General features: G+C 46.5%; 1 protein-coding gene across 1 annotated transcript in view; it reads right to left on the reverse strand.

Moving 5' to 3' along the window:
• Positions 1-25,599, reverse strand: part of PRKG1 (protein kinase cGMP-dependent 1) — a 466,559-nt gene extending 440,960 nt beyond the window's left edge. Inside the window, exon 1 of the mRNA XM_084525160.1 lies at positions 25,235-25,599. Coding sequence (XP_084381286.1) covers positions 25,235-25,500 — 266 coding nt within the window. The 5' untranslated portion in view covers positions 25,501-25,599. The remainder of the gene's footprint in view (positions 1-25,234) is intronic.
• Between the last annotated feature and the right edge of the window lie 666 nt (positions 25,600-26,265).

A 26,265-nucleotide genomic window follows, 5' to 3' on the forward strand; every position in this document is an offset into this window, starting at 1 on the left:
GTCTTCTGTGCCCCTCCTCAAATGGGCTCTGATGTGCTCACAACACTGCCTCTCTGCACAGCTCACAGGTTTTAATAGCTTTGCTTCTAAACCTTTCAAGGATCATCTGTCACCAAATGCACCCACTCAGCTGCCATCTTCCAAACTAAAAACATATTTGAAAGCTCTCAATTCTGCAAACACCTCCCAGGGCACGCCAATCAAAGCTCAGGTACCGAGCGGGATCACTGACAGGCAAATGTCACCTTGCTGCTGCCAGCTTGGGCAGCACGCAAGGAGAAGCTGGAGATGCATCACTGAGTACGTGCATAAACATTTTCCTCCTCCTCACAGCGTTTTTGTTTTCTCCTGCCTAATCCACTCCAATCCATTCCTTACTCCTTTCCCAAAATATTGTCTCACATGTCTGTAGTGGAGGGTGAGGAGAGAGATGGCAAGACCAAGGGTGTCCAAGGGCTCTGGATACGGCTCCTTGCCACTCACATTTGTGAGCACACTTCTTTTTTGCCTTCCCTCCTCACCAGGGCACAGTTGGCCATTCTTTTTGCCTTTTGCCCCAGAGAGAGTGTCTTCAGCACCTCCTTCTGGGGCTGTGGTGCCCTGGAGGTTTGCAAGGGAGGGCTGGACAATAATTCAGCCCTGAACAATGAGGATGAGGCTGGACCTATTGCCTCAAAGCAGCCTCACCAAAAACAAGGAGCCCTTGTGTTCCTCTCCACTGCAGCAATGGAGAAACCCAGAGCCAGCACTCTTGCAGTGAGCACTGTCTCTTAAACCCCATTGTGTACTAAGTGCTGGAAGTGCATCAACATCTCAACCAGATTATCTCAAGGTTTTTCTTTTAGTATGTAGATTTTTTCCACTATCAGCAAGAAGCACTGAGAAGTAGCTCTTGTGAAGAGCATGCAACCGCTCCAGCCTTCTCTAGGAAGTCCTCCCAGTATAAAGAACATTTGGAGCAGATAAAGTGCAGAACAGAAAAAAAAAAACAAGGTCTATTAACGACACAAAAAGTGCACACTGCAGAGACAAAAAAAATAATAGCACGCTGCACTGTAATTGGTAATATGTTTAGCTTTTTATATCACATTAGGGACATACTTAATAACACAAAAATGAATGCTTGTGTCATGCAAGGCAAAAGGATGAGCCATGATGAGTGTATAACAGCACAGTTTCAGCTCTTCCTCCCCTTGCACGCAAACATGTATGCCAGAATCTTGCTTTTTCCTTCCATTGGAGCAACCACAAGAGGTTCTTTTGGCTTCCTTCCCTCAGCTAAGTCCCCTGTCCACACCTGCCTGCCTCTGTGTCTGCAGGAACCCCAGACCCCCTGCCCTGCAGAAAACATCCAACATGCTTTGGCTGTAAGGTGTCTTTCTGAGCCACGACGGACAGAAAGCTGGATTTTCAATGGCCTGCCCCATCAGATGACCACAGTGGTGGCAGGGGGTGTTTGGTGCCACCTGCAAGTCCTTGCAGGATAGCAAGGGCCACCAGGGGCTCCGTCTTATGTGAAGCCTGTGGGGCTGGGCTCTCTCCAGGACAGAGCAGACATTTTCCACGTGCCCAAGGCAGGAGCCACAAGCAGTAGTGGGTGAGGAGCACTGGTCCCTTCAGGCCAGCTTTTCGCCCCCGCCAGGAAGGGCTGCACAGCCTGGCGAAGCCAGCACAACGCCCCATGGGCTGGATCCAGCCAGGAGCAGCCTCAGAATGATTCAGCTGCCTTAAGAAGTCTCTTCATGCTTGCCTTAAGCAGCAACTTGTTCCAAAAACTGCCAAAGCAAATACTTAGTGCTGTTTTGCAGTTACCACAATTAGACACTGACTATGCCCCTGCTTTTCTCAGCAGTCCCAGTGCACTGACTATGTAGAGCAAAAGGAGCATTTAGGCAAGGAGAGTCATGGAAATGCAGGGTTTTTTTGCTTGCAGCCTTAAGCTACCAGCAAATGAACCCAGGGACCAATTAAACTAAATGTGAAGAAGCAGATCTAGTCTTGGAGCCACAATATACATGATATAAAGGAGGTGAAGTATGTAGAAAACATCAACTCAATTGACATAGTTGGAAAAACAGACTGATTCTGTTTTCACACACGCATCTGTGAGACCGGGGGAAGCTGCAGCCTTTGAAGGAAGGTGGGAACAGAGCACCAGATCTGATGCCACTGATTTGGGACAGCCCACGCTCAGTGGCCATTCTATCTTTGCCTTTCCCCCATGTGCCATCTCGCTGTCACAGCACAGGGGCAGGAGTGCTCGGTGACTCATCCCTCACCCAGCCCATGCACCAAGCAGCGCGGGGTCACCACCAAAGGACAGAAATAACTCTGTTGGATCACACAGCAGGGACAGCATCCTGAAGCCCTACACATCACTCGGTCATGAAACAGTCAATGTGGAGGCTACCAAAAGTTTCTCAAGCTTCACTTTTCAGAGGCAAGACCTTTACAGAGCCACTGACCCAGCCAGAAACCCTACAGCTGCACAACATAAGGCCCGTGCCACCTTCACGTTAAGTTGCTTCAGAAGGGCACTTAGGCAGAATACAAATCTGACTGATCCAAGCAACCAGGTGCTGCTCAGTGGGGCATCACACATCTGGGGTCAGATCCTGTCTTCTTGCATTCATTCTTCTGCTCCTACTGACCTTTTCAGTGCGAGATCATATTTTTTTTTCTCTTCGTATAGACCGTATTGGGCTCTGACTGGCAACAACAGCTTCTCATGGCACATTTGGGAGTCGGATTTTTGAACTGGCATTCAGTGGTGTGCTGGGTTGATCAGCAGTGATACTTGTCTTGTAAGTCAGCCTGCAATGCCTGGTTTACTTGTAAAACCCCTCCGCAAAAACTCAGCTAGAGGCATCACCTTTCAGTATCTAGCCACATCTTCCACTGCCACAGACCTCCTTTGCCTTCTCACTGACTTCTCTGTCACAGTTCTCTGGCTGCAAGAGGACAAGAGCAGAGTACTTACTTGCAAAGGCATGAACAGCAAGACACTTGCTTCCCCCTCCCCCCCCCCAAAAAAAAAAAAAAAAAAAAAAAATTAAACTACAGCAGCTCATTTCTATGGCCTGATTTTGAAGCTGCTTGACACTATTCTTAACTTCCCGGGGCAAACTCCTTGCCTGCCCCAGGCGCTGGCAATCCAGGTGCTCCCTCTCATTGCCCATTTGGACCCAGGGCATTTCTTATCTCTTTTCACCATAATGTGCCACTTGCCTACCATAATTGCTCTGGTTCTTTGAGCTGATTTATCCTACCTTCAAAACAATTCATTTATATCTGAAATTGGATTATAAATAATCATGGATTACTCTACTGCCAGTATGAAAATAACCAGTGCATTGTTATCATTATCTTATGGTGAACGCATTGTGAACAAGTGCACTGTCTATACAATCAAATTAATTCCTCTGCTTATTAGAAAGTATTATGTGGATGTTTCAGGTATTTATAACAATAAGCAAGAAACATTTTAAATCTGCATTTTATGCAGCTGGACAGACTGGTGTTTCTTAAAGGTAGGCAGGCAACTTGATTTTGTTTAGAAACAGATTCATGCTAGAATTTACTCTGAAGTCTTTTTCTAAGAACAGCTCATCCTGGGCATATTTTACTGAAATACCACTTTTATTCAAATATCTATCTGTTTCTGTCCACAATTCTTAGCTTGCAGAATACATTTCCAAAAAGGGTTTGTACTCCACGTTGATACCCTGGTCATTTAAGGCTCCGAATCAATGGCCATATTCCACAGAGGACCATCTCATTAACATACGAAGGAAACACCCATGAATCATCCAGGCAGAATCTGCAAAGAAGGGATCACATTGGGTTTCACAAAGGTTTTACAGCGCTCCACTGACTTCCATGGCTATTTCTTATTTATGCTTGGGAAAACTTCACCAGGTTGGGCTCCCTGAGTGTGTAAAAATGTTTATGCTCACAGCTTTGTCACAGTCTGCTCAAACTGATTGCTCTACTCATCAGAGCATTAGAGGCCACCAACGCCTGATTTCCTCTGCACTGCCAACATCTCTCGACTGACTGTGCATCACAAGGCAGCGCTTTTCTTCTCACCCGCACAGTGCCCGCTTCAGATCACACCTCAAGCCCTGGGCAAGGTGCGGGGCTCCAGCCTTGCTGTCACTGCCTGGACACCACCGTGCAGAAACCACAGCTCCTGCACTTGCTCTGGGCAAACCCAGGGCTTCCAGCCCCTATATGTCCCGTGCTTCTGCTCTCTGCAACGAGAGTGCAAATTCAGAAACAGTTGGAAAATCCCCCTGCTCCTTTACAGGTAAATATACACGTGTGTTTTGTTTTGTGTTGTTTTGTTGTTTTCCTTTTTTTTTTTTTTTTTTTCCCCTCTTTCTCACGTAAAAGACAGGACTGTTAGTAAAAATGCAGTTTTCAGTTCATGATTTGGGCATGACGTAGTGGGAAGCACCGTGTGCCCTCGCCCTGCTCGGTGGGTGTTTGGCCCTGCTCTGTTCCCTTACATGGCCTGCAGATCTGCTAGGCACAGCATTCTCCATATTCCTCTTTCCACCCCTCCACCCCTCCCCACCCCCCGCTTTTTAAATCTCATTTCTTTTAGGACGAGAGAGCCCAGCACACAAGGAGTAATGCCGCCCTCTGCTGCCCTACTCCCGGCTCCAGGGGTACAGCTATGCTCACACCAGATACCTGGGGAATCATCACCAAACAAAAAAAGTCAACCAAATATACTGTTGGAGCAAAAATATGCCTGGATTTTAAAAATGAGGAGGGTGACTGACACAGAAGTGTTGTTCAAACATAGCGTTCAATTCCCATTGATATGTTAATACATTGCATTTCTCAGCAAGAAGATAGGATTCACACTACAAGTTTTTAACTAGTTTGCAACTACAACTGTAAATAAATGACCATATGGTATATTAAGGGGCTTATTTATATAAAAGAGGACTCTAACATGAACTGTAGCACAGTCTCTCTATATGTCGCTTACAGGAGTCAAACTCCTAGCCTTCTCTCACCTGAATATTCAGTTTACCTGAACGGCAAATCCAAAACTCTTTCAGAGGCATGGGAGCTGTCTGAGAGCCCTGCAAACCATACCTCACATTTTAGGTGGATTTGATTTACCACTCCAGTATGCATTCCCCTTAAAGAGGTGCAGATTGATTTGTTGGAAGTTTGGATCAATGATTTGATTCACTAATAGGCCTTTTATGTGAGCCTTTAGGAGCTCATCGATTTGCACCAATTCCTGCCTGTCAGCTCAAAACCCGATACACATCACCACTAAAATAACATGCAACAACTCTGGGCATGTGCTGAAAATTCAGTGTGCATAAACCTAAACATCTCCATCTTTTAGCATTAGCAGAGGAATGTAACGGCAAAACATGACCGATTTGGAAAAGGAAGACATTTCTTTTTTGATGTATATCACTATTTTGTATCTAGCCTCATTTCTTAAGATTTTTTAATGATTCATTTTTCAGAAGTTTGAATCTTTTCATTTTCCCTTTATATTTCCTAGTAAACATTCAGAAAACTCAACTAAAATAAAACACCTCATGTTAATACCACTACACATACACACATACCCCTGAAATTGCTATTAATCCATCACCTCAAAAACAAACAAACAAAAAAAGAAACAAACCACCTTCCTTCCCAAACTCCTCAGATGTAAAGAGAAAGTTAAACTTTGCAAGGAAATCTTATTTAAAAAAACATTAATGTAATTTCCAGACGGAATTGGTATTGACTGGGCAGCAGAAAAGCAAATGCTGAGTAGAGAGGACTAAATTATGGGGAAAGAATCAATACAGGAGCCCAACTAGAATGGAAGATTTAAACAGATGTTTTTTCCCCTCAAGCTTTTATCTATTTTGTAGGGGACACTCAGGATACAGGGTAAATAATATTTTTAAGAGGCAGATCAAAACCAATCAGATTAGGAGATTCAGGGAAATAAATTTATCCTCAGGCCAGAATGGTGCAGAACCCAATTCTTTGGTTGGCCAAGTGAGTTCAGCCCAGATTACAGCCAAAAGTAGCAACATGTCCCAGCTCAGGTTGTAGACCAAGGCAATACATTTTACTAGTCCAGCTAATGATGCTGAAAAAAAGAGGCATGATATTGAGGCTAAGCTACAAAATATCTTTACAAAATAAGCCATAAGACATCTACCAGGAGATGAAGTTGGATATGTGCAGCCTACATCTGACACACAGCCCATGACCGAGCACAATTCTGCAACCTGTGCTCTCTCAAAGAAACAAACAGCCGTTGTCAGACCACAAACAGATTTTGCTCCTCAATTCCTATACCCTGAGCTGGATTCGAAATATCTCCACAGCATCTCCATGAACCCACATACAAAGAGGGAGCAGAAACTGCACCAGTCATCTCTTCACAACACAACTCAGCTCAAATAATGGTCTTATGCAGTCATGAATGGAGAAGAACTCATTTTGCACCTCACCTGCTGCTTCTCCTCTTACTTTTATTAAGAGGCATTACTTGCAGTTACCCCAGATATGCTAATAATATCTGCATGCTGATGCATCTTATTGAAAAGTTGCACCAACACTTTTAGAGCTATAGCGGGTTTTAAGGTTCTCAGTAGAGATCTCATCACCTTGACGAGAGGGAAAACCCAGAGCAGAGTAAGTGCCAAGCCTTTCCAATTTATCTTGGGAAACAGAAAGGATTTCTTCCATTTTTCTCTCACTGGCCCATTTTTGCAGCATTCTTCCAATTCCTGACTGTTTCCAGTTCTAAAATCTCAACACTAATTTGTTGAACCCAGAGTTTTGCATTAATGCAGTTCCCTTTTAAACTACTAAATGATGTCTTCTCTTTACTGGAAAAGTCTTACTGTATATTTGGGTTTTGCTGCCTACTGAGCAGCATGCAGTTAACTTATACGTGCTTGCAAAACTAAATCTTCAATTCGTACATCATTATTAGGATTTTGCCCATGATGCTAAGTCCTAATATAAAATAATGCTTTAATTAATACTTTTTTTTCCCCTAACTGTCTACCTGTTCAGTGATGCATAGGAAAAAACAGTAAAGTGTGCAGAGGTTGGGACAGGGCATCTGGTGGACAATTTCTTGCACTGTGCTACCAATACTTGGAAATGGCTGCAAGTTCTTGCAGAGAGCAGTGATTAAAGCTTAAAAAGAGAAAGTACCTGTTTCCACCCCACAAAGGAAAAATGGCCAGCTGACCATGTGAACACAAATCCTATCAAACATTAGAGTACACCTTGTCTGTTGATCACTCAAACCACATCATTTAACCCATATTTATTTTTTTTTTTAACTGTAACTGTAGTTTATAGCAGTGTGGCTCATTTCTGTTCCTAAAAATGTAAAGCAGCCTAAAACGTGAACAAATTGCAGCTCATGATAGCTGCACACTTTATGGGTTATTTAACATAATTACTCATTCTTATCCTGGTCAGCTTGCTAAATTCATGTACTGTATTTCCAGTATGAATAATTTATAAATAATTATAATTATTTATACCTCACAGCCCCTTCAAAGAAGCTGCTGGGAGCCCACACCAGGCAGCAGGGCCAAGTGCAGCACCGCCTTGTCCCGGCCCCAGCCCAGGGCTTATAGGAGGGAAGTGGAAAGGTTGCACTTAGCCACCAAAAAGGGTTGTGCATTAAATCTCCCTACATCAAGCACTTGATTTATAGGTGATGCCAGGCAGTTCAAAGGAACCGGAAAAATTGCATCTCCCTGCCAAGTGCCTTTCCCCCCCCCCCCCCCCCCTTCTTCTTTTATCTAGTCAGTACAATTAATTTTAAGGGACAAGGTCGCAAACCAGCAAACATCACCTCCCCCCTAACACGTAACCACCTTCTCTTGCAGAAAGCAGTACCTGGCACTCAAAGTGCTTCCCCTGGGGGAAGACCACACAGCCATGAAACAGTCTCCAGAGCACCCAGGAAAGGGAGCTGTGTTAACAGGGCATGCCCACAGCTTTATCCCCACTTTTTGGTGTAAACGTACAGTCGGGCAGTCAGGGACGACGTGCAGACTTGTGACTCTCCACAAGGGCTACAGGACCCAAGTCTTGCCTCTGCATCCCTTAACACATCTCCTGCTGCTGCCTCTCCACCTCCTAGTGCTGGGGCAGGGACCATGGCACAGTGAAGCAATGCACTACATCACAGGGACACCACAATTTGGAGGGAGTGTCAGCATTGAAGGGCATTTTTTGGTGTGCCAGGTAAAGGCATTACAAGGGCCAAAAGTCCAGAACTGAAAGACAGGCAAATTCAAATATAAAAGAGGCCCCACGCTCCCCCCGCTGAGCAGATTTAAGTTTTAAAAGCCCCAAACCAGCCATCTTTTTATTGCCCAAACATTAACTCATGAATCTTCCCTCTCGCTCTTGTCTTGGGGTCTTGCTGGCACAGGGAACATTGCTGCCATCCCATGGCTCCTCCATTCATGGCCGTGCTCCTCCCGCCACCACAGAAAACATTCCTACGGCTGCTCCTGGGGGGTTGGCAGCTTTGGCCCAGGAATCCTTCCCCAGGGTTTAACTGATAAAAATACCAGTGTCTGAACAGTGCAGCCTTTCAATCTTGCCTGGCCCCCCCGGGCCAGTGCAACCTCTGCTTGCATCTGTGAAGCTCCTCGGAGGTCGATGTGGTTACCAAGACGTACCTGAGGGCAACGCTGGCTATGTACTTTACCTTATTCAAACCATCTGCTTAAAGGTTTCTGGTCTATGAGCCCTTTTATGAAAGCAGAGGATGGGGATGCAGGGCTGAAAGCACTTCTTATTCCCAGGAAGGCTCGGGGTCTGAGCAGCCCTCAAGCTTTTCCCTCAGCAACGACCTCCCTCTACTTGCCGGCAACAGAAGTGTTGTATTTTTGATCACTTTTAACCACTTCCCAGCATTAAGCTAAGAGTCATCCTCTGCACAGCACCGCCTTCACCAGGACCCCGAGGGATGACCTGGAGGGTACTGAGGTTGCCTTGAGGGGTAACCTGAAGTCCAGGCATGAGCCTGTCATGGCCTTAACCATAACACAGGCTGCATCATATGGCAGATGGCACCAAAACAATCCACCTGTGGTTAACCTCCGGGAGCGAAGGACTGCTCAGCCACCTCTGCCTGCATTCCAGAGCTGACCCTGGCTCTTCACTGGGCCTGTTCAGCAGCATTCAGCCAGCACCAAGAGCATAACCCAACCTGGCAGCCCCTAATGTACGTGATGCTCATCCTCAGCACATTGTGGATAACACCACTTCTCCCCTATGAATGCACGCGAACATCACCGTGTCCCTGCACTTCCATCTGCCCTGTTCTCCCACAGCTCCATTCCTTCCTGTAACATCTTGTGGATGGAGAAGAGATGGCAAAGCTACCTCCTCACCATCCTCAGCCTCACGCCTGGCTTCTTCGGTGCCCTGCCCCCTGTCCTCCCGCACCATGGGACCAAGCCTTTCTTCCCTGAGCTACCAATTTCTCCACCAAGTTCATCTGAGCAATAGAAATTTAGGACCAATGGCAGCATGAGAAGGCAAAACTGTCACTGCTTTCCAGATCTTTCACTGTGGGGCCAGGAGTGATTTGGGTTTTCAGAGCTCAGCCCCTGTTTCAAGGTGCTTCCAACAGCCCCAGGGAAGCATCAATACAGAGAAATGCTCTGTAGGCATTTTCTTCCCTCTGCCCCTGTCAGATGCTATCTGTCTGGCTGCTGTCACTGAGCAATGCCAGAGCGAAACCTTCAGCTTTTCTTTGGCTGCAAAGCCAGGTCCTTAAACAAGGGCACACTGCTGTTTGAAGGCACAAGTTCCTGCTTTAGCCACTGTTTTCAGCTCAGACAATGGCATTCTTAGAACTAGATTTATGCTTTGAAGTGCTTCAAAGTCCCAAACACTGTCCCTTTGCCACACATTGCTTATGGTCACTGGGATTAGTATTATTTTATTTTTTTTCAGATCTACAGTTTCTTGAGGCTATCAACTGCAGACCTCCCAGCCCATGAACAACGTCCATGTGAACACATGCCATCCAGTTACCTGCTCAAAAACAGGGATACTTCTACCTGTCAGCACAATGTGCTGGCACTGGCAAGGAGAAAGAGCTTGTTTAATTCAGAGCTGCTGAACACAGCTACAACAGATCTAAACCTCTTTGCCATGACCTCCCAGCTCTTTTTCGGTCTCAGCTGTCACCTTCTTGTCCTGCTGCTCAAACAAAGCCAGCTCCACTGGAGCCTGTGGAACAACCTCTGCCAGTGATTCGTCTTATTTAGGAGGTTCTGGCAATGTGAGTCCCAAACCCACCTGCACCACATATCAGTTCCAGCCTGCATTTTCATGTGGTGCTCTTAAATGAGAAGTATACTGAGAAAGAAAAATCTGTGTTTAACCTCCTATATTGGCTAAAGATCAATAAACTATCATTTACTTCAGCGTGCCAGGACCTACTTTATGAACTGATGAACACAGTAATTACTATCTGCTGAATATATCTTTAAACGTATACAAGTGAAAGCTGTTCCTGTACAGGCAAAAAATGAGAGACCACCTAAAGGTTTTAAAGATCAGCTGAGAATAGGATGACATTTCACTTCTTCAGGAACACTTGACTGTAGTGAAAGCAGTGCCTAAGCAGGTGAAATTGGGTCATAATTATCCCATTAGCATTGTGTGGGTCTGCAGGCTGCTCCAAGATAATGTCCGGAAAATGTTTCCTACACACTGGGAAATCATTACCTCTGTGGTTTCATTAGTGGAATATTAGGCTCAGGCAGCTTCTGAGGCAAACAGACGCTTGAGCAGCCAAAACAGGCTGAAACCATGACTTGACTGTTCCCCCACACCCAGTGCTCAGAGCTGCCTTTTTCCAGTGCAAGCAGAGAGAGGAAGGGTTGTAATGTGACCGCAGGAGAAGAGAGGACCAGAAGACATCCCACAAGGCCAAAGCTGCCTTTGTGTTCTTAGCATGGCAACTGCAAACAGCATAACCTAAAGAGCTGCATAGGCCAGAGACACATCTATGTGCTGACATATATAGAATATATATATATATATACACATATATATGCATATATATATATATATGTACTGCCTGTAGACCCATCTCTAGAACAAAAAGTCCACCTACTGCAAGAGAGCTGTGCCAATCCTGATGGTCTCCACATGGAAGACCACCTCTGCCTATGGCACCTAAGACAAGGAAGAAAATTGTTAAAATAAAATGAGAGAGAGAGAAGAGCTTTTGCAGAACAAAATTGAAAGGTTAGTGTGGCTTTGCCAAGACACCATGGGCCAGAGAGAACAGTCTCCTGCCCACCTAAGCACAGCCTGGTTGTAAAACTGGAATTGCACAAATTCCATTTAATTCCCACAATTGAAGGGGGGCAGAAAAAGTCAGGATGTTAATCCCTGCGGTCATGGCTTCCTTAAGAAGGCAAAATACCGTTATTTGGCAAGTCCCTGGAAAATCCCTGGAAAACAAAATGATCCTACGGGTCAGTGTTTTAACAGACAAAACACAGAGTGGGACATAGTCTGTGGACAGTCAGATTACTGCAAAATGGAGTGGATCAGGTTTTAATATGCTGGGATTTCAATTTTATTTTTTTTTGGGGGGGTGGGCGGGTGGGCAGGGAGGCAGACCTTGAGGTCTTCTCTACTGATGACCTTCAGCAAGTTTTGAAACACCAAGAAACACTCGGGATGGCTGGAGGAAAGCAAGCACTCCACAAATATTTCTGGAAGACAAATAGAACAGCACAGATAATTGTTTCGGCTTGACATTGATCCTGGACACCCTTCAGGATATGCGATTCTTCATTTAATTGAGGAAGAAATGAAAGTGATATAATGTATATGGCTGTATGGAAAATAGATCTTATGAAGCCAACTAGAGGGTTTTGTTAAACTGCCTGCAAATTGGGTTGAAAAAGCATTCACTGCAATGTAACATAATTAAGACAGACGTAAACAGACTTACAAACACAAACTTCTTGAGCATGTCTTAGCTGCCAGTGGCTTGTATCCCAGCAGAGGAGAGTTAAAAGCAATAAGCCACCGTCCAGCAAGCGTGAGAACAGGCAGCTTGTCCAGCAAGCAGCAGTGTCAGGATTTAACAGCAGCACCATGAAGTTAGACAAATCGAGGCTTAAAACATGGAACAAATGTTTAAGGCAGAGCAATTAGAGCAATTCATCTTTCCAACAAGCTGCAAGGGATCATGGTGCTTTCTCAGCCACTAGCAAGCTTTTTAACCACATACAGAGGATTTTTTTTTTTGTTATTATTATTATTTTTTAAAAAAGACAAAAATGCACTAGACAGAACAAAACCTCCAAAAAGGCTAATGGCCCATCTACTGCAAATCAGGCTAGATGATCACAGCCAGCCTCACTGACCTTATAACATAACCACTTGTGAAAACTGGTAATTTTCATTCATTCTGCTGCCATTCAACATCTCTTGGGCACACAGTAAAAGGGTTCAAAAGTGAATATAAATGTAACAGTAGAGCCTCTTTCTATAAATCAGGGTTACGCGCTGAATTTACAAATGCTGTCAGTCCAGCATCCTGCAGACTTCTCAGCCCGGAAAGCCAGACAGAATACAGATGTATGGACTTTATCAGCTCTGTATTATGCCTCACAATGTGAAAATGATTGCATGATGAGTAAATTCAACACCCACGCAAGTAACTTCCAGTTCCTAATGAATCACAGGCCCAGGATGGGGTCAGAAGAATATTCATGGTGGGAAAAAACAGCTCAAATGGACCATTTCACATGCTTGCCTGGGCAAAAATGATTGCAGAAACACTAGCTGGGGAGATTAGTGACATAACTTAAGCAGACAACTAACCAATACATTCATGTGATTTTTCTCCCCCTACTTTAACATTTTATTTAGACTATTTAAAATCTCTTAAGAGTTGATTTTTATCAGATTTATATTTAGAAACAGGCTGAAGGAGAAGGAGAAAAAACATTTACCCCAAAAGACTCCGATGTTCTGCAGTCAACCAACCTAACATTAAAGGTAGAAATCAGTTTTGCCAACACCATTGTACTGGAGTAGCGATAGCAGATAATGGGTAAACCCAGTTAATAAGGTATAAGAGCTAATAATGAGCTGCAGAAGGAGCTGGGCAGCAAACACACAAGTGATTCAACATCTCCTGGATGCAAATAGTCTCTGCAGTGAGCTGATTATATTCACTGGGATAGATTTCACCGCACATAGAAGAGATTAACCAGGCACCAAAATTTCTGTAAGACTGTCCTCCAGTTGACCCTAACACCATTTCCACTTCCCTTTCCCACACATTTTTCCTCTTCTACCCCCAAGCACATAATTTTATGGAGCAAGAAGCTGCTCCAGCAGAAATCCTCATTTCATATCCATAATACCCACATCAGCTTGGGCCACCTTTCCAGCAAGACAGAGGAATGAGCTTCTGCCTGGAGCTGCCACAGTCAATCCCGCTCCAGAAGACAAAACATCCACTTTGGCATATATTTTTTAAAAATAATTATTCTAATGCCGTGGAGGGAAGGGACAAATTGCAAAGTTCAACCCTCTCTGTTTTACCAAGGCTGCTAGACAGAAAAGCAAGCCTGGCAGAACATGCAAAACATCAGGGTTTCTGCAAGGGAGACCAATTACCCTGGTCCACATTTCCAAGAGGCAGCCTAATCTTTCCCAGAACTGGGCATCTGATAATAAAAACTGCAGATCAGAATAAGGCATGGAGAGCCCAACTGCCAAAACCCTAACGATAATGCCCCAGCAACACATTATGCAATGAAAGGGGACGTACAGACTTTGCCCTTTACCTTGAGACAGATTTCTTAATGGAGCATGAAAAAAATCAATCAGGGGGAGGGGGGGGAGGAAAGGAACCTTTTATGTTGCTTTGATATTAATTTTTTAGTATTTAGTAGTCCTTTTCTGAAGGACTGAAGTCAGACACAATACCACCAAGAAAGTGGATAGTGTAGCATCTACCCGGGCATTCACACACCTTGTGCATTGAAGAAGCAACTCCTTATTGTGCCAGAGATCAAGCTGTGGCAGAGCTTGACTTTACCTTGCCAAAAGCCTTTAAGTATTGATAATATAAAAGAGAGAGATGCACGCAGTCCTCAGCCCAGCACAAAACATTTACAGCCAGCCAGGCACCAATGTGTACTCTGCATCTCATCTCTGCAGAGCCCAAAGAGCAAGCTGGAGGCTTGCTTCTGGGCTCATATGTGAATAGAGGTAGCCTCGCAGGTTTTAAGTGGGTGCCCAAAAACAAGGAGAACAGGACAACAAAAAGGGGCAATTATGAATTGTAAGTTACCCTGCAATCCTACTCTATACTGTCACCATGAGAAGCTGGCAAAGGTAATGTAAGAAAAGGAAACAAACAGTGCAGATATAGTTTCCTTGGCTTTAGAGAACTCTCCATTTTGGAGCAGTGTCCATTAACTGGCCGAGCATGAGGCTTGGATCAGACACCTTAGGTCTTCCTTCTTGACCCTACCATCTACCAACACACCCATCATGAGCAAGTGATTCATCTTTGCATCTGCACAATGGGTGCAAAGAGACTCACTTCCAAAGGAAAACACCTTCAAACCTACAGCTAAAAATATCCTGCAGTGCCTGTTGTGTTTTTCTCTAAGGGACTACAAAATTTTTTCCTATAAAAGCTGATCCTGGGATTTTTTCCTCATTGAGGGCAAAATGCTGCCAGAGCTGTCAGAAGGACTTCGTGAAAAGGGCAAACCTAAACCTCACCATGTCCCCAGCCACATACCAGCCTCCAGCTTGCATCCTGTGTCACGTTCCCAGCTCTTCATATCCGCAAGTAAAATGGCAGATTTCATCTGAAAGAGAAACTGTGTCTTGCTGCATCAACAAACAGCCTTCATTAGCCCTTATAATCTGCACCTCACCCTTTCAACTCCTTTGCTGATACTTTTTCTTTTTCTTTTTTTTTTTTAATAATACTTTACCACTTCCTAAGAGGAACATGTCTTCCACTAGTCACTGCCCCATGCAAATACCATTACTGATGCTACTTTCCCTTCAAATGAGCTCTGCAGCTGTCTTCACCCCATCATGCTGGTGGCTCCTTTTGGTGGATCTGGAGCCCCACCACAACCTGGTAGTGGTTTGGTCCCATAGGAAAACCTGTGGCCACATTTGGGATTGATTTTGAGCCCCAAAGTGGAGATCTAAATGTTTTTCAACCCTTAGATGCCAAGGAAATGAGCAACATATGTATTTGGGAGTAACTGTACAAAAACAACCAATGCAGAGTAGTTTTGCTGTCCAGTCTATTATACAATAAAAACAACTCTATTCTCTCTATTCTCAATGCATTCTCTTTTTTTTTTTTTTTCCCTCTTTTGAACAACCCGTGCATGGCAGTGCTAGATCTGCCAATGCAAGCTAAACATTTATCAGTGCTAGGAATAACACATATATGCATTTAAGTAAAATAAAAGCCTCACATAGAAAGCTATCAACTCAAAAGCACAAATATGCCTTTGTTTTTTTTATCTGACCCAGTGTTTTTTCTTCAAAAAGGCTCTTGCAGGTACCTGAGTTTTCGTTGTTTGCAAAGATAACTTGAATGGTCTGAAAGCAGAGGCAGCAAAAAGGAATCTGAAACTGTGGCTACTTTTGCAGGCAATTTCTCCAGGTCATCTCCCATCCTGCCACTCAGCGCAGTGGAAACATTCACATAAATCAGATATGGTTAAGCAAACATAACGTACCTCAGAGTCATAAAATGTGTTTTCTTCCCCACTTTCACTGAGCCTGATTATTCATTGTTTCTTCTTTTCTACACCAAAACAAATTCTGACATGCTGCTGTCTGCTGTGCTCAGGCTTTGTGTCTCTTTAGGTGCCTGAGGGTTGCCCCTTGTCTCCAATGGGACAAAACGTTCATTGCCACCGATTCCGACATTGAACGTCAAAATACTAAATCTGTTTTACAGCCTTAAAAGCAAACCAACAAAACCCCTTTTCCACCACATCGCCTCAATTGCACAGGAAATGCACAGCCTGTGTGGAGAACCACCCCCCTGTGCTGGAAAAATTAATTTCATAACACAAGAGCCACACATATTGGAGTAAGGGTTGGGTAGGCAGGCAAGTCAAACAGCAGAAATCTGGTGGTTCCTGCTGGCCTTTCTTGGGAGCTCCAGTACAGAGCTGGGAATAAAACCCCACAGCTGTAGGCTATGGTAGGTGGGATGAAATGTCGCATTGCACGGAAGCACTGTCCTGCTGCGAGCACAGCTGCAGCTCCTTGCTGGTAGGTGAATGCCATGAATGCATTTCCACCAGATAAATATTCAGACCCAGGTTAGACACTTGAAACGAGATGGTAATCTTGAGCAGATAAATATCCCATTGTCCTCTTCTAAACAGTGTTATTTCCATTCTATCAGTGATCAAATCAGCAAACAAACCAATGCACGTTAGTGAAGCAAAGCTCTCATACCATTACTGAACTCCATGTCATGGTCTTGAAAGGAACTAGAGCTGGGACCTGTGCTAGAAAACTGCCTGTGCCTACAAGATGCACTTCTCTAGCTATTCCCATGTAACAGGGCAAGGTTTAGAAGTCTACTGTTTGTTTTTTGCTTGTTTGTTTTTTTTTAAAGTATAAGATATTTTCTTGGCCTGCCAAGGTGATCTGTTATTTGAGGAATAGGAAAATATTCTCTTTTAAAGGAAAAATTAAGAATCGTCTTTGAATAATTATAGGATGACTGCTACTTTCTTAACAAAAGAAAACAGGAAAAGGGGGGGAGGTGTCTGCCAGAATAAAATACTCTGTCATTTGGTTGTTTCCCAGCTTCCCCTGGATTTCACTTGAATCACCAGAGTGAGGCTCTCGAGAGCCAAAAAGGAGACCAATTTCAGCTCTGATCCACAGAGCTAGTTCGTTACTTTTCTGACCAGAGACCGAAAGACTGCCAGCACACAGCACTCACAAAACACCTGCATAAGGCATACGGAGCTCAGCATGTGCAGCTGTCTCGCTCACCTTGGTCCCAGTTCGGTTTCTCTTACTGCAAAGGTCTCCAAACAAAAAGGAAGCTGGCACCGTGGGTGAAGGAGCACATCACTCCCATTGCCAGGGGACTGAACGGCAGCAGGAAGCCACAAGGGCAATGATCATCATCGACACCCGTGGCATTAGTGACATGGTGCATCCAGTCTGCATGCTCGCTGAAGGCATTCTGATGATGAATTAGATTTTAAAGGCTTCTGTAGACTGTGGAGATGCCACTTCTTGCTGCCCTCCGATGCTCGCTAAAAATAAGCAGTAGCACATGAATACTGTGCAGAATGCACCCTCTCGGTCCTTCTCTATGGCATTGGTGGAGCTGCCCTTAATTTAAACACCCGGTGACCATCCCATTGCTCTTTAGGGACCACCTCCATGTGAGCAGAACTGAAAAGGATTTGCAGAAAGAAGGGGGCAAATCGTTGCATGGGGCAGCAGCAGAAAATGGGCCAGGGTTGTGCAGAAAGGGATTTCCACGTTCTGTTTTCTTCCCCCACCACAGGGATGTCACGAGCAGAAAGGAGGCATTCACAGGCTTGTCTCTGAAGGGCAAGACATGGCTTTAATGTAATGCAAGACAACAAAACACCTTAAATCTTAAAATCCTTGCTCTAATCCTCAATGCCATGCTCAGTGCCTTGAGCATGTGCTGCATTCATCTTCCAGGAGCTATGCCATATTATTTATCTGTGGCTTTCTTCCTCCAGTCATCTTCTCAGACACCACTGCCCTCCAGTGATAAGTGCTAGGAGATGAAAAGCAAAAAAGCCTTGGTGTACCCTTGGAGACACAGCCTTGTTGCTGCCAACACTTCCTGTGTCTGCCAAAATAAAGCAGCTTCCCAGCTACTTCACCAAAGATCCTCCCCCCATGCCACAGCCTGTGCTGCATCCCGGTTGTGACTGCAAAAACAACCCCCACACAGCTGGGATCTGCTTCCCACAGAGCTGAAAAAAAAAAAAAAAAAAAAAAAAAAAAAGAGAGAGAGAGAGAGAAAAATCTAAAAAAAAGGGAGGGTGTTTTACACCCCAGCCATAAAGGGATTGCATATTGCATCTGTGGGAGCATGACCAGCACTTCAGGGCCATGGGACAAAGCTGTCATCTAATAGCTGCAGAGCTGCTTTGTAAAACAGAGTTAGCCACCCTGCTTGCTCCTTCATGCCTTTTCTTGGCACCACCTTTCCAAACTGCACCAGATGTAAGCCTTCTGCACCTCACGCTCACCATATTCCCACAATATTCCCCCCAGCAAACAGATTTATTTTCTTCAGGATTCCAGAAGTGCCTGTGCTAGTGATCAGTACGCCTCAAAAACATCAGTGTGCATTTCTACAATTGCCCCAAAGCATCTCCCAAAGCCGTGGACTTCAGCAAGAGGGAAGAAGTGACATACTTACTCCTTCTGGCTTTTTTTTGATAGGCAAATTCTTTGGTAATCCACAAACTCCCCTCCTGGCCTTACTAAAAGCAGCACAAAATCTCTCTCTGTACCACAGTCACCTCCAAAACTCCTTCAAGGTACTACAAACAGCCCAGTTGGAAAACACCCTTCAGGATGTCTTTTTTCAAGTTTCTTAAATTTTACCTTCCAGCTACACCCACTGATTCCAGCTACTGAAGCTGCATTTTGGCTTACAGCTACAAAGACATCAACCACACACGCAAACTTCAGCATACACATGAAGTCATTTAGAGGATTTGGCTGTATTTCTTTGGGATCTCAGCACATTACCTGCTCAAGAAATTACCTCTAGTTACAATTCCCAATGTCATAGACTGCAGGATATATAATACTGAGCAGGGATGAGCAAATACTCATCTGGGGGCACTTCTCTGCATGTGAAACATTAAGGAGTTTGAAAAAATTAAACAGTGACAATATTACAGGCAGACACATAAATGGAAAACAGAATTACAAGCTTCAGAACCAGATCCCTTATTAAAAAACTATCTGCTTTGCTGTTGTTCGTAAACAGAAATTATACATTTATTGGCCATTTAAAATACCAGCAGTGATTTTATCTTGGATAATTTTATAGGAATTTCCAAAAAAGAGCAAAATGCAAAGGAAAATAACTCAAAATTGCCATCGGGTTGCATTTGCTAGAACCAGTCACAGCCTTGTACTTCATTACCACAAACCATATGTCAAAAACATACAATAAAGCTTACTTACATCTTCAGCTTCTACTTTGCTACCCTCTCTATCCCAAATTGTACATCACTACATGTCAAGAATGCTTTGATTTTGTGTTCACCTGCTGCTCTGCCAGTATATGCAATCAATAGCATACCTCTGATAAAGCTCACCATATATTACCCTGTAACATGTCATTTCCTGTTCTGATGTTTAAAACAACTGCAGAGTTATACCTACTCCATTACACTGGAAGCGAATACATCAGAGTGCATTGCAAAAAGTCCCCCAAATATGATTTTTACCACGCAGCTAGGCTGAACAGGAGAGAAGCCATGGATTCAGATGGACATTTTTATTTAGCACTGCTCTATCTAAATCAGTTTGCTTGCACTATGGTGAAACGTTTTCCCTGGACACCACTTTTTGGTGATTTCTTCACACCTCTTCCTTGGTAGCGAGGAAGCCAATCCATAACTAAGGCAGTCACTTATTAACCAGTGATCGGGACTGAAGCTGGAGGAGGTCACGGTGCTACAACAGCCCCAGCCCTGCTGGAGTGGTCCTGCAGCCTGTCCCGGGAGGCTGTGCCCAAGTATTCCCCAGCCTCCCTTGTGCAATTCTGTACAAAGCCTCGGCTTTGCCCAACATGTGAATTTGAGCCAGAATATAATCATTGCTGCTTGGAAGTCCCACTGGGCAGGCTTGCAGTGCCCCAGCTCCTGCTACACCACATGCAGTCCTGAGCTCAGCTCCCTTCCTCTAGCTATTTCAATGTCTCCTCCACATGCACGCGCTTCCTTTGCAACTACAGGGCTGTATTACTAATGCAACAAATATGCTCAAGGAATATCTATGAGCAAAATGTAGGGGGAAAAAAAAAAAGGGAAAAAAAAAAAAAGATAAGGCTGAAGCAGTCTTCATCCTTTCCATCTGGGAGGTCATGGCACAGGGGAAAGCTCTCGAAGAAGCCCTTTGCCAAACTCTGCTAGATATTTTCCAGGAACTGCATCAGCTCCGCAGGCAACTGAGTGCACATCTCGGGAAGGCTTTTTTCCCAAGCTTCTCATTAGTAGAGCTGCAAAGAGGGACATGTAGTGTTATTTTAGTGCTTTTCAAACTCATTTCACTTTGATGCACTTCTCCACCTGTGGGATTTTTGCTGGAGAATTACCTTCCCTGTAATGTGGCATAAAGTACTGACAAAAACTGACGTTGCAACTAAAAAGGAGCCAAATAAAGAGCTACTGTGTCCAAGTAGTTTATGGTACCACCTGTGCCCACATCTAGGCACTGCTTTGAGGAAGGTGAATGAAACACAGGACCCTTTTCCCCTCCACGCTTTTGGGGTCCCCTCCAGCCACCGCGCAGAAGCAACATGGCACATTTGCTAGAGCCCTTTTCCCTTCTATATCTTTAAAATGAGTTCACATCAGAGATCTGAGAGAGATGCAGTTTGCCCTAACCTTGCCTGGGAGCACAGCTATGGTTTTAAAGCTCACATGCAACCACATTTTGGGGGATTTGTAATCAAATCAGGAACACACTCCATAGGGGAAGGTGTGCCGGATAGTCACCCCTCAGCTGCAGGAAAATCCACCCGAGTGCAGCTTGGTCCCTGAGGAAGCACCAACAGCCTGTGGCTGGAGGCAAGTAAAAATAGGCAGAGGGAAGAATGCATTGCAAGGGGGCCGCTGGGAGCAGCCCTGCGTCAGCAGGGGACGGGCAGCCGCAGCCTCCCTGCCCCTCCGGGCCACATCCTGCCCACAGGAACATGCGGCAGCCACCGGCGAGGGTGCTAGAGCCTGGTGTCGAGGCTCCGTGGGCTTTCCTCAGCTCATGGCACCAAGAGAACATCCCGAAGCACACTCTAGTTAGAAGATCCCGCTAATTTTGCAGGGGAAAGGAGGCACAGCCCTGTCCAGCCACTTCTCCCATTAAAAATTAAAGTCACCTATGCCACACCTCACTTTGTGGCACCTGATAACCTGCTCATCTCCCGACTCTCCTGCACATCTCACCATTTTGTGCACAGACTGAGCTGCTCCACTTGGGTCATTGGAGAGAAGGCTGGTCAAAAAACAGGCTCTGACTCAAGGCGCTCTCTTTGCAGTGTTTTCTGGCTGTTTGCAAATTAAATAACCCTCAGACAAACTTTCCTCCTTCTTGTTTTCCTCACTTTGGGCCAGCGATGCATTAAGGTCACTGAAAGCAACAGGAGCACCTTAACCGTTAATACTTACTATACACACTGATATCATTGAATCTAATACAATTATTTCAGGTCAATCAGATTTTATTAGATTAATCCTTTCCTGTCAACCACCCAGGGCTGAAATACCCGAAGAACGCGCTGCCCCAGCACACGCTGGATGGGAGCTGATTGGTGATGGATAAATGAGGGAAAAAGAGGCATTTCTTAGGGTGATTTAAAGGCTAAGCACATGTGTGGGCTCCTCATCTCTGCTGGGGTGCTGCTGCACAGGTACAAGGGATTTTTCCCCCTGCCTCCCCATTTTAAGGTCTGTGCCAACCTCAGTCTCAGCAGGTTTAGGAGACAGAGATGGATTTGTACACGCAAGCATGATCTCCCCACCAGAGGCAAACAAAGGGCATTAATAATTAATGTCAAAAGCACTGCTGTCCCTGACACCCCACCTCTGAATTTTGGATTTTTGGAGACACTGCTCCACAGAAGTAGAGCTGCCTGTTTAACCCAGAGCTGCCCACCTGATATTGGATGAGCTGCGGATCCCAGACCGTCCCTCTCCACCCTCGGGCACCTCCGTAACACAGCAGGCCTGTGTTTTTGCCAGCTGCAGCACGCTCCCCCTGTGTGTCCCGAGGGACATGGCTCCAGTCGCATTGTCTTTCAGGCGTGGGCTGAGGCAGGATTGATGTTCCCTTGGCAGACGATGAGATCACATCTAAATTAACCGAACCTGGCTTTACCAGCCATGAGATGGGCTGATCCTGCCACAGCCACCACCAAACCCCAGGTGGTGGCAGCTAGGTGCCATACAGAGCCAGAAGCACCTGCTCTAACCCTCTGTCCAAAGGGTAAAGCCCTTAATGCTGGGGTCGAGCATCATGGATAAACACGCGCTTGCAGCAGTGCATTCCCCAGTGCCTCAGAAGAGGCAGAGGGGATGAAAACGAAAGGTTCCTGCCAGGATCCCATCCCGAAAAGACCTCAGCAGGGTGAGGGCTGCTTGGCTGAGACCACAACAGGCCCCAGCACCTCGTGCGAAATGTTGGCCCCCACTGCCATCTTGTGGCAAACACGTCCCAAAAACAGCTACGACAGGGGGGAACCTGTCAAAAAGTTGAGAGCGAAGTTTGCTGGTGTGGTGAGCATGGCCAGCTGAGCTGTTGGGAAGAGGGTGGGGAAATGGATCCCATCCCTAAAGCAATGCTGGCCCTGAAACTGCTGCTCTGGGTGCAGACCAGCGTGGAAGAACAGACAGACAGGGCTGCCCAGATGGGTACAGGGCTCACATAGCCATTGCCTCGTTTTGGTTGTGGCTCTGGCACACCCACCCATACCTGCACACAGAGATTTGTTTGCTGTTTCAAGACACTTAACAGTTTCTGAAGCAGTGCAGCATTGCGTTGGTACGAATACGGCTTGTTGACTCCAACAGGCAGGATTAAGCTGGAATTAGATATCGCACCTCTGAATTTGAGAATGCATTTCAAGTCATCCCCTCAGTAAATTCCACAAAATATAGGGATTATGGCTCATGTTGATCATTTGTACAGCACAAAACATCTTCAGATGCTGAAAAAATGCAGATGAGAACGCCTTGGGGTTTAGAAAGCACCTTGCTGCAGGAATCAGATGGTTTTGAACATCCCCACATACCTATGTGGACACTCAACCTAGCCAATCACCTTAGGTACACCTCGTCATTTACTTTTTGCATTGTTTACCATTTACAGTGCCTCGCACCATGGCAAAGACTTTGCTTAGCAACTAGGCACCACTTCTCAGGAAGCACTCTCCAAGGCATTAGCAAAGTGCCTGGGTCACTGCACCAGCTCATCATGCCGCGGCCAGCTGCTGCCGCACCAGGAAAAACAACGGCACATTGACCCTCCTCGGGCTTCTGCATGCATCTACCAGGTGCAGCATCAGCTATCATTACAGTCTGGAACAACACAAAGCACTTAGCGTGCTTAGGTACACAGGAATAATAATAATAATAAATATCACTGAACAAATATACATTAGTAAATCATTCATATGTATGTCTCTTTCCTCACCACACATCTCTTCAAGCAGTAGTAACACATCAAGAAAACCACAGGGAAAAAGTATATTCCAGAAAACATAGATGATCAGCACTTTATGGTTGCAGTGTCCCAAATATTTTGATAAACCCTGGTTTATATCAGAATAGCTCCGTACACGCAATCATCCACACAGAAGCACTTTCCTTTCTTCCATTACAATCCATACAATTGTGTTCTTGGGAGGAAAAACAGCATAAAAACATACTTACGGACAAAATCCATCTTTTGGAACCTGTCTATTTTCACAGCCCTTTCTTCAGATCTTTGCAAGTCTTTCTGACTTTGGCCCTGCTACACATCACAGACGGGTTACGAGACACAAAGCATATTGCCAGATAGAGACACTCGATTTTTTCCTTCCAGTTGGGATTTCACTACTTCTGGGAGTTTCTAGCATCCTGTTTTCAACTTCTTGGAAGTTTTAAACATCAGTGTATATTACATACAATCTAGCCATAAATAGAAACAATTACACCACAGATCGATGTTTATTTATGTTCAGAGATTAAGAAGCATTTCAAGGCTGATCCCAGGCCCAGATGAAGAGGTTTCTGTGGGTACTGGTTAGAAATCAATATGCAGGAGAAAGGAGACTGGTCTAAATATTGGATCAGGGGATGGTGCTATGGAAGGTGTCTCCAGGTTTTAGAAGAGAGGCGCATCGCACGCCTCTCGAACCACTCACGGACCTCACGGGTTGAGCAGTTAGACAGCATTACCAGCTGCTGCGGCTAAAACACAGGCTTGAGACTGTCCAGAGGGCAAGTTCCCCCCCCTTCCTACAGTAGCCAAAATACCATCAGCAGTTTTTAAGTCAGAGATGCCCACAGAGCCATTAGAGAGCCCTGGCACCAGGCCGGCCCATTTATTCTTCAGGTCAGCATCGGGAACTGGAAAGCACCGCTGCTCCCTTGGTAGGGCTGGACTGCAGCAGTGCCCTGTGCCCACGACAGCCTTGCAGCCCCCTGGAAAAGGGTTGATGGAAGGGGGAGGGGATGGTGCCCGCACTGACCCCGAGCCCACTGGCGGGTATTAGCCTAGGGGGAGAGGTGCAGGAGGACCGGGTGGGTTGGGGTGTGATGAGGCTCAGGGGTACAGGGTGCAGCAGCATGTCATGGTAATGAGATGGGGAGGAATTGAGTGGACCTTAATTGAAAACCAGGAGCACCCCCAAACCAGCTGAGTTACTGAGCAGGATGCTGGGGCATGGGAGCAGCAGGGGGACGTGTGCTGTCAGCACAGCCCTGCAGGCACATGGGGGTCATAGGATGTGCTCGGAGGTCCCAACCTGCTTTCTCCAGTGGCTCTGGGTGACAGGGAGAAGACAGGGACCTCGGGGAGGTCGTGGGGAGCTGAGGGAGCCCAGAGGGTGGGGGCAGAGACTGAAGCACGCATGTGGCATTCACGGCCCCTGGGAAGGCTGCGGGTCGGGACTTTGGAAAAGCATTGGCAAAGTAAAAGGAAAGAGAGGGTTTCTGCTCTGCCTTGGGCTGGGTGCGCAAAGGGATGCTCTGATCCAGGAAGGGGGGGACAGGCTGAGCGTGTGGTTAGGGAAAAGGAAAAAAAAAAAAAAAAAAGAAAAAAAAAGGGAAAGCCAAAAGTGCCCCTCGTGTGTGTCTAAACGAGAGTTGGTCTCGTTAAGGCAACCGCGGCCCCGGCCGATTCGTCCCCCCAGCAACCCCGGCGCCCCCGCGCCCACCTCTCGGCCTTGGTGAACTTGCGGAACGCCTGGCGGAGGTCGTGGAAGGAGCGGTAGGTCTGCGGCTCGGCCGAGATGCCCTGCGCCCGGGTGGTGCGGGGCCCGATGTGCGGGCTGGGCGCGGGCAGCACCGACTGGCACTTGTGCAGCCGCCGGCGCAGCTCCTGGATCTCGTCGTCCTTCTCGCCCAGGCGCCGCTCCAGCTCCCTGATGCGCTCCTCCTTGAGCAGCAGCAGCGCGGCGAAATCCCCCTCCAGCTCGCTCATCCTGGGCAGCGGCGCTGCCCCGCGCTAGCGCCGGGCCGCTCGCATGGAGCCGCCAAGCGGGGAAAGGGAGGGGGGAGAGAGGGGAAGGGAAGAAAAAAAAAAAAAAAAAAAAGCCAAGGAAAGGGGAAAGAGCTTCCGTGCTGCTCCGCGAGGCTGGGAGCCTGGAAATAGCAACAATTACCATGTGATCGGAGGGTGACGCAGCTCCTTGTAACTGGAGCCGAAGACTTGGGACTCGAACGAGAGCACTTCATAAATATTGAATCGCCGCCCGCTAATGAGCCACGTGGAGCCGCCGCGGCCCCGCCTGGCCCCCGCCTCCCCGGCACCCCCTCACGTCCCTCCCGGGCACTCGGCATCCGCCCCTGGTCCTCCCCATTCCACCCCCAGGTCCCTCCATATCCCACCGCCGACCCCTGCTGCTCACCCCACCCCGTGGGGTACCCCCATCCTTTCCCCGGCTCACCCCACGCCGCTCCCCTCAGCCTATCCAGTCCTCCCTACTGCCCCAAGCCCCCTCAGGCACCTGCGTCCCCCCACACACCCCCAGGGGCACCCAGAGCCGCCCCCCTTCCCCCCCGGCCGGGTGCCCCCTGTCCCAGCACACGCAGCCCCCGCGCCGGGGGGGAGCAGGATCCCGGCCCCGTGCGAGCTGCCTGGGAGCTCGGCAGCAGCCTCCGGGGAGGCCGGAATTCGCCCTTCCCGGACTTATTTGGAAGAGCCCATCACGGACATTAATGTTTTAATGCCGGCTGGCAAAGGGAA

The sequence above is a fragment of the Aythya ferina genome (genome assembly GCF_964211825.1).
Source record: "Aythya ferina genome assembly, chromosome: 7".
In the NCBI taxonomy this organism is placed as follows: Eukaryota; Metazoa; Chordata; class Aves; order Anseriformes; family Anatidae; genus Aythya; species Aythya ferina.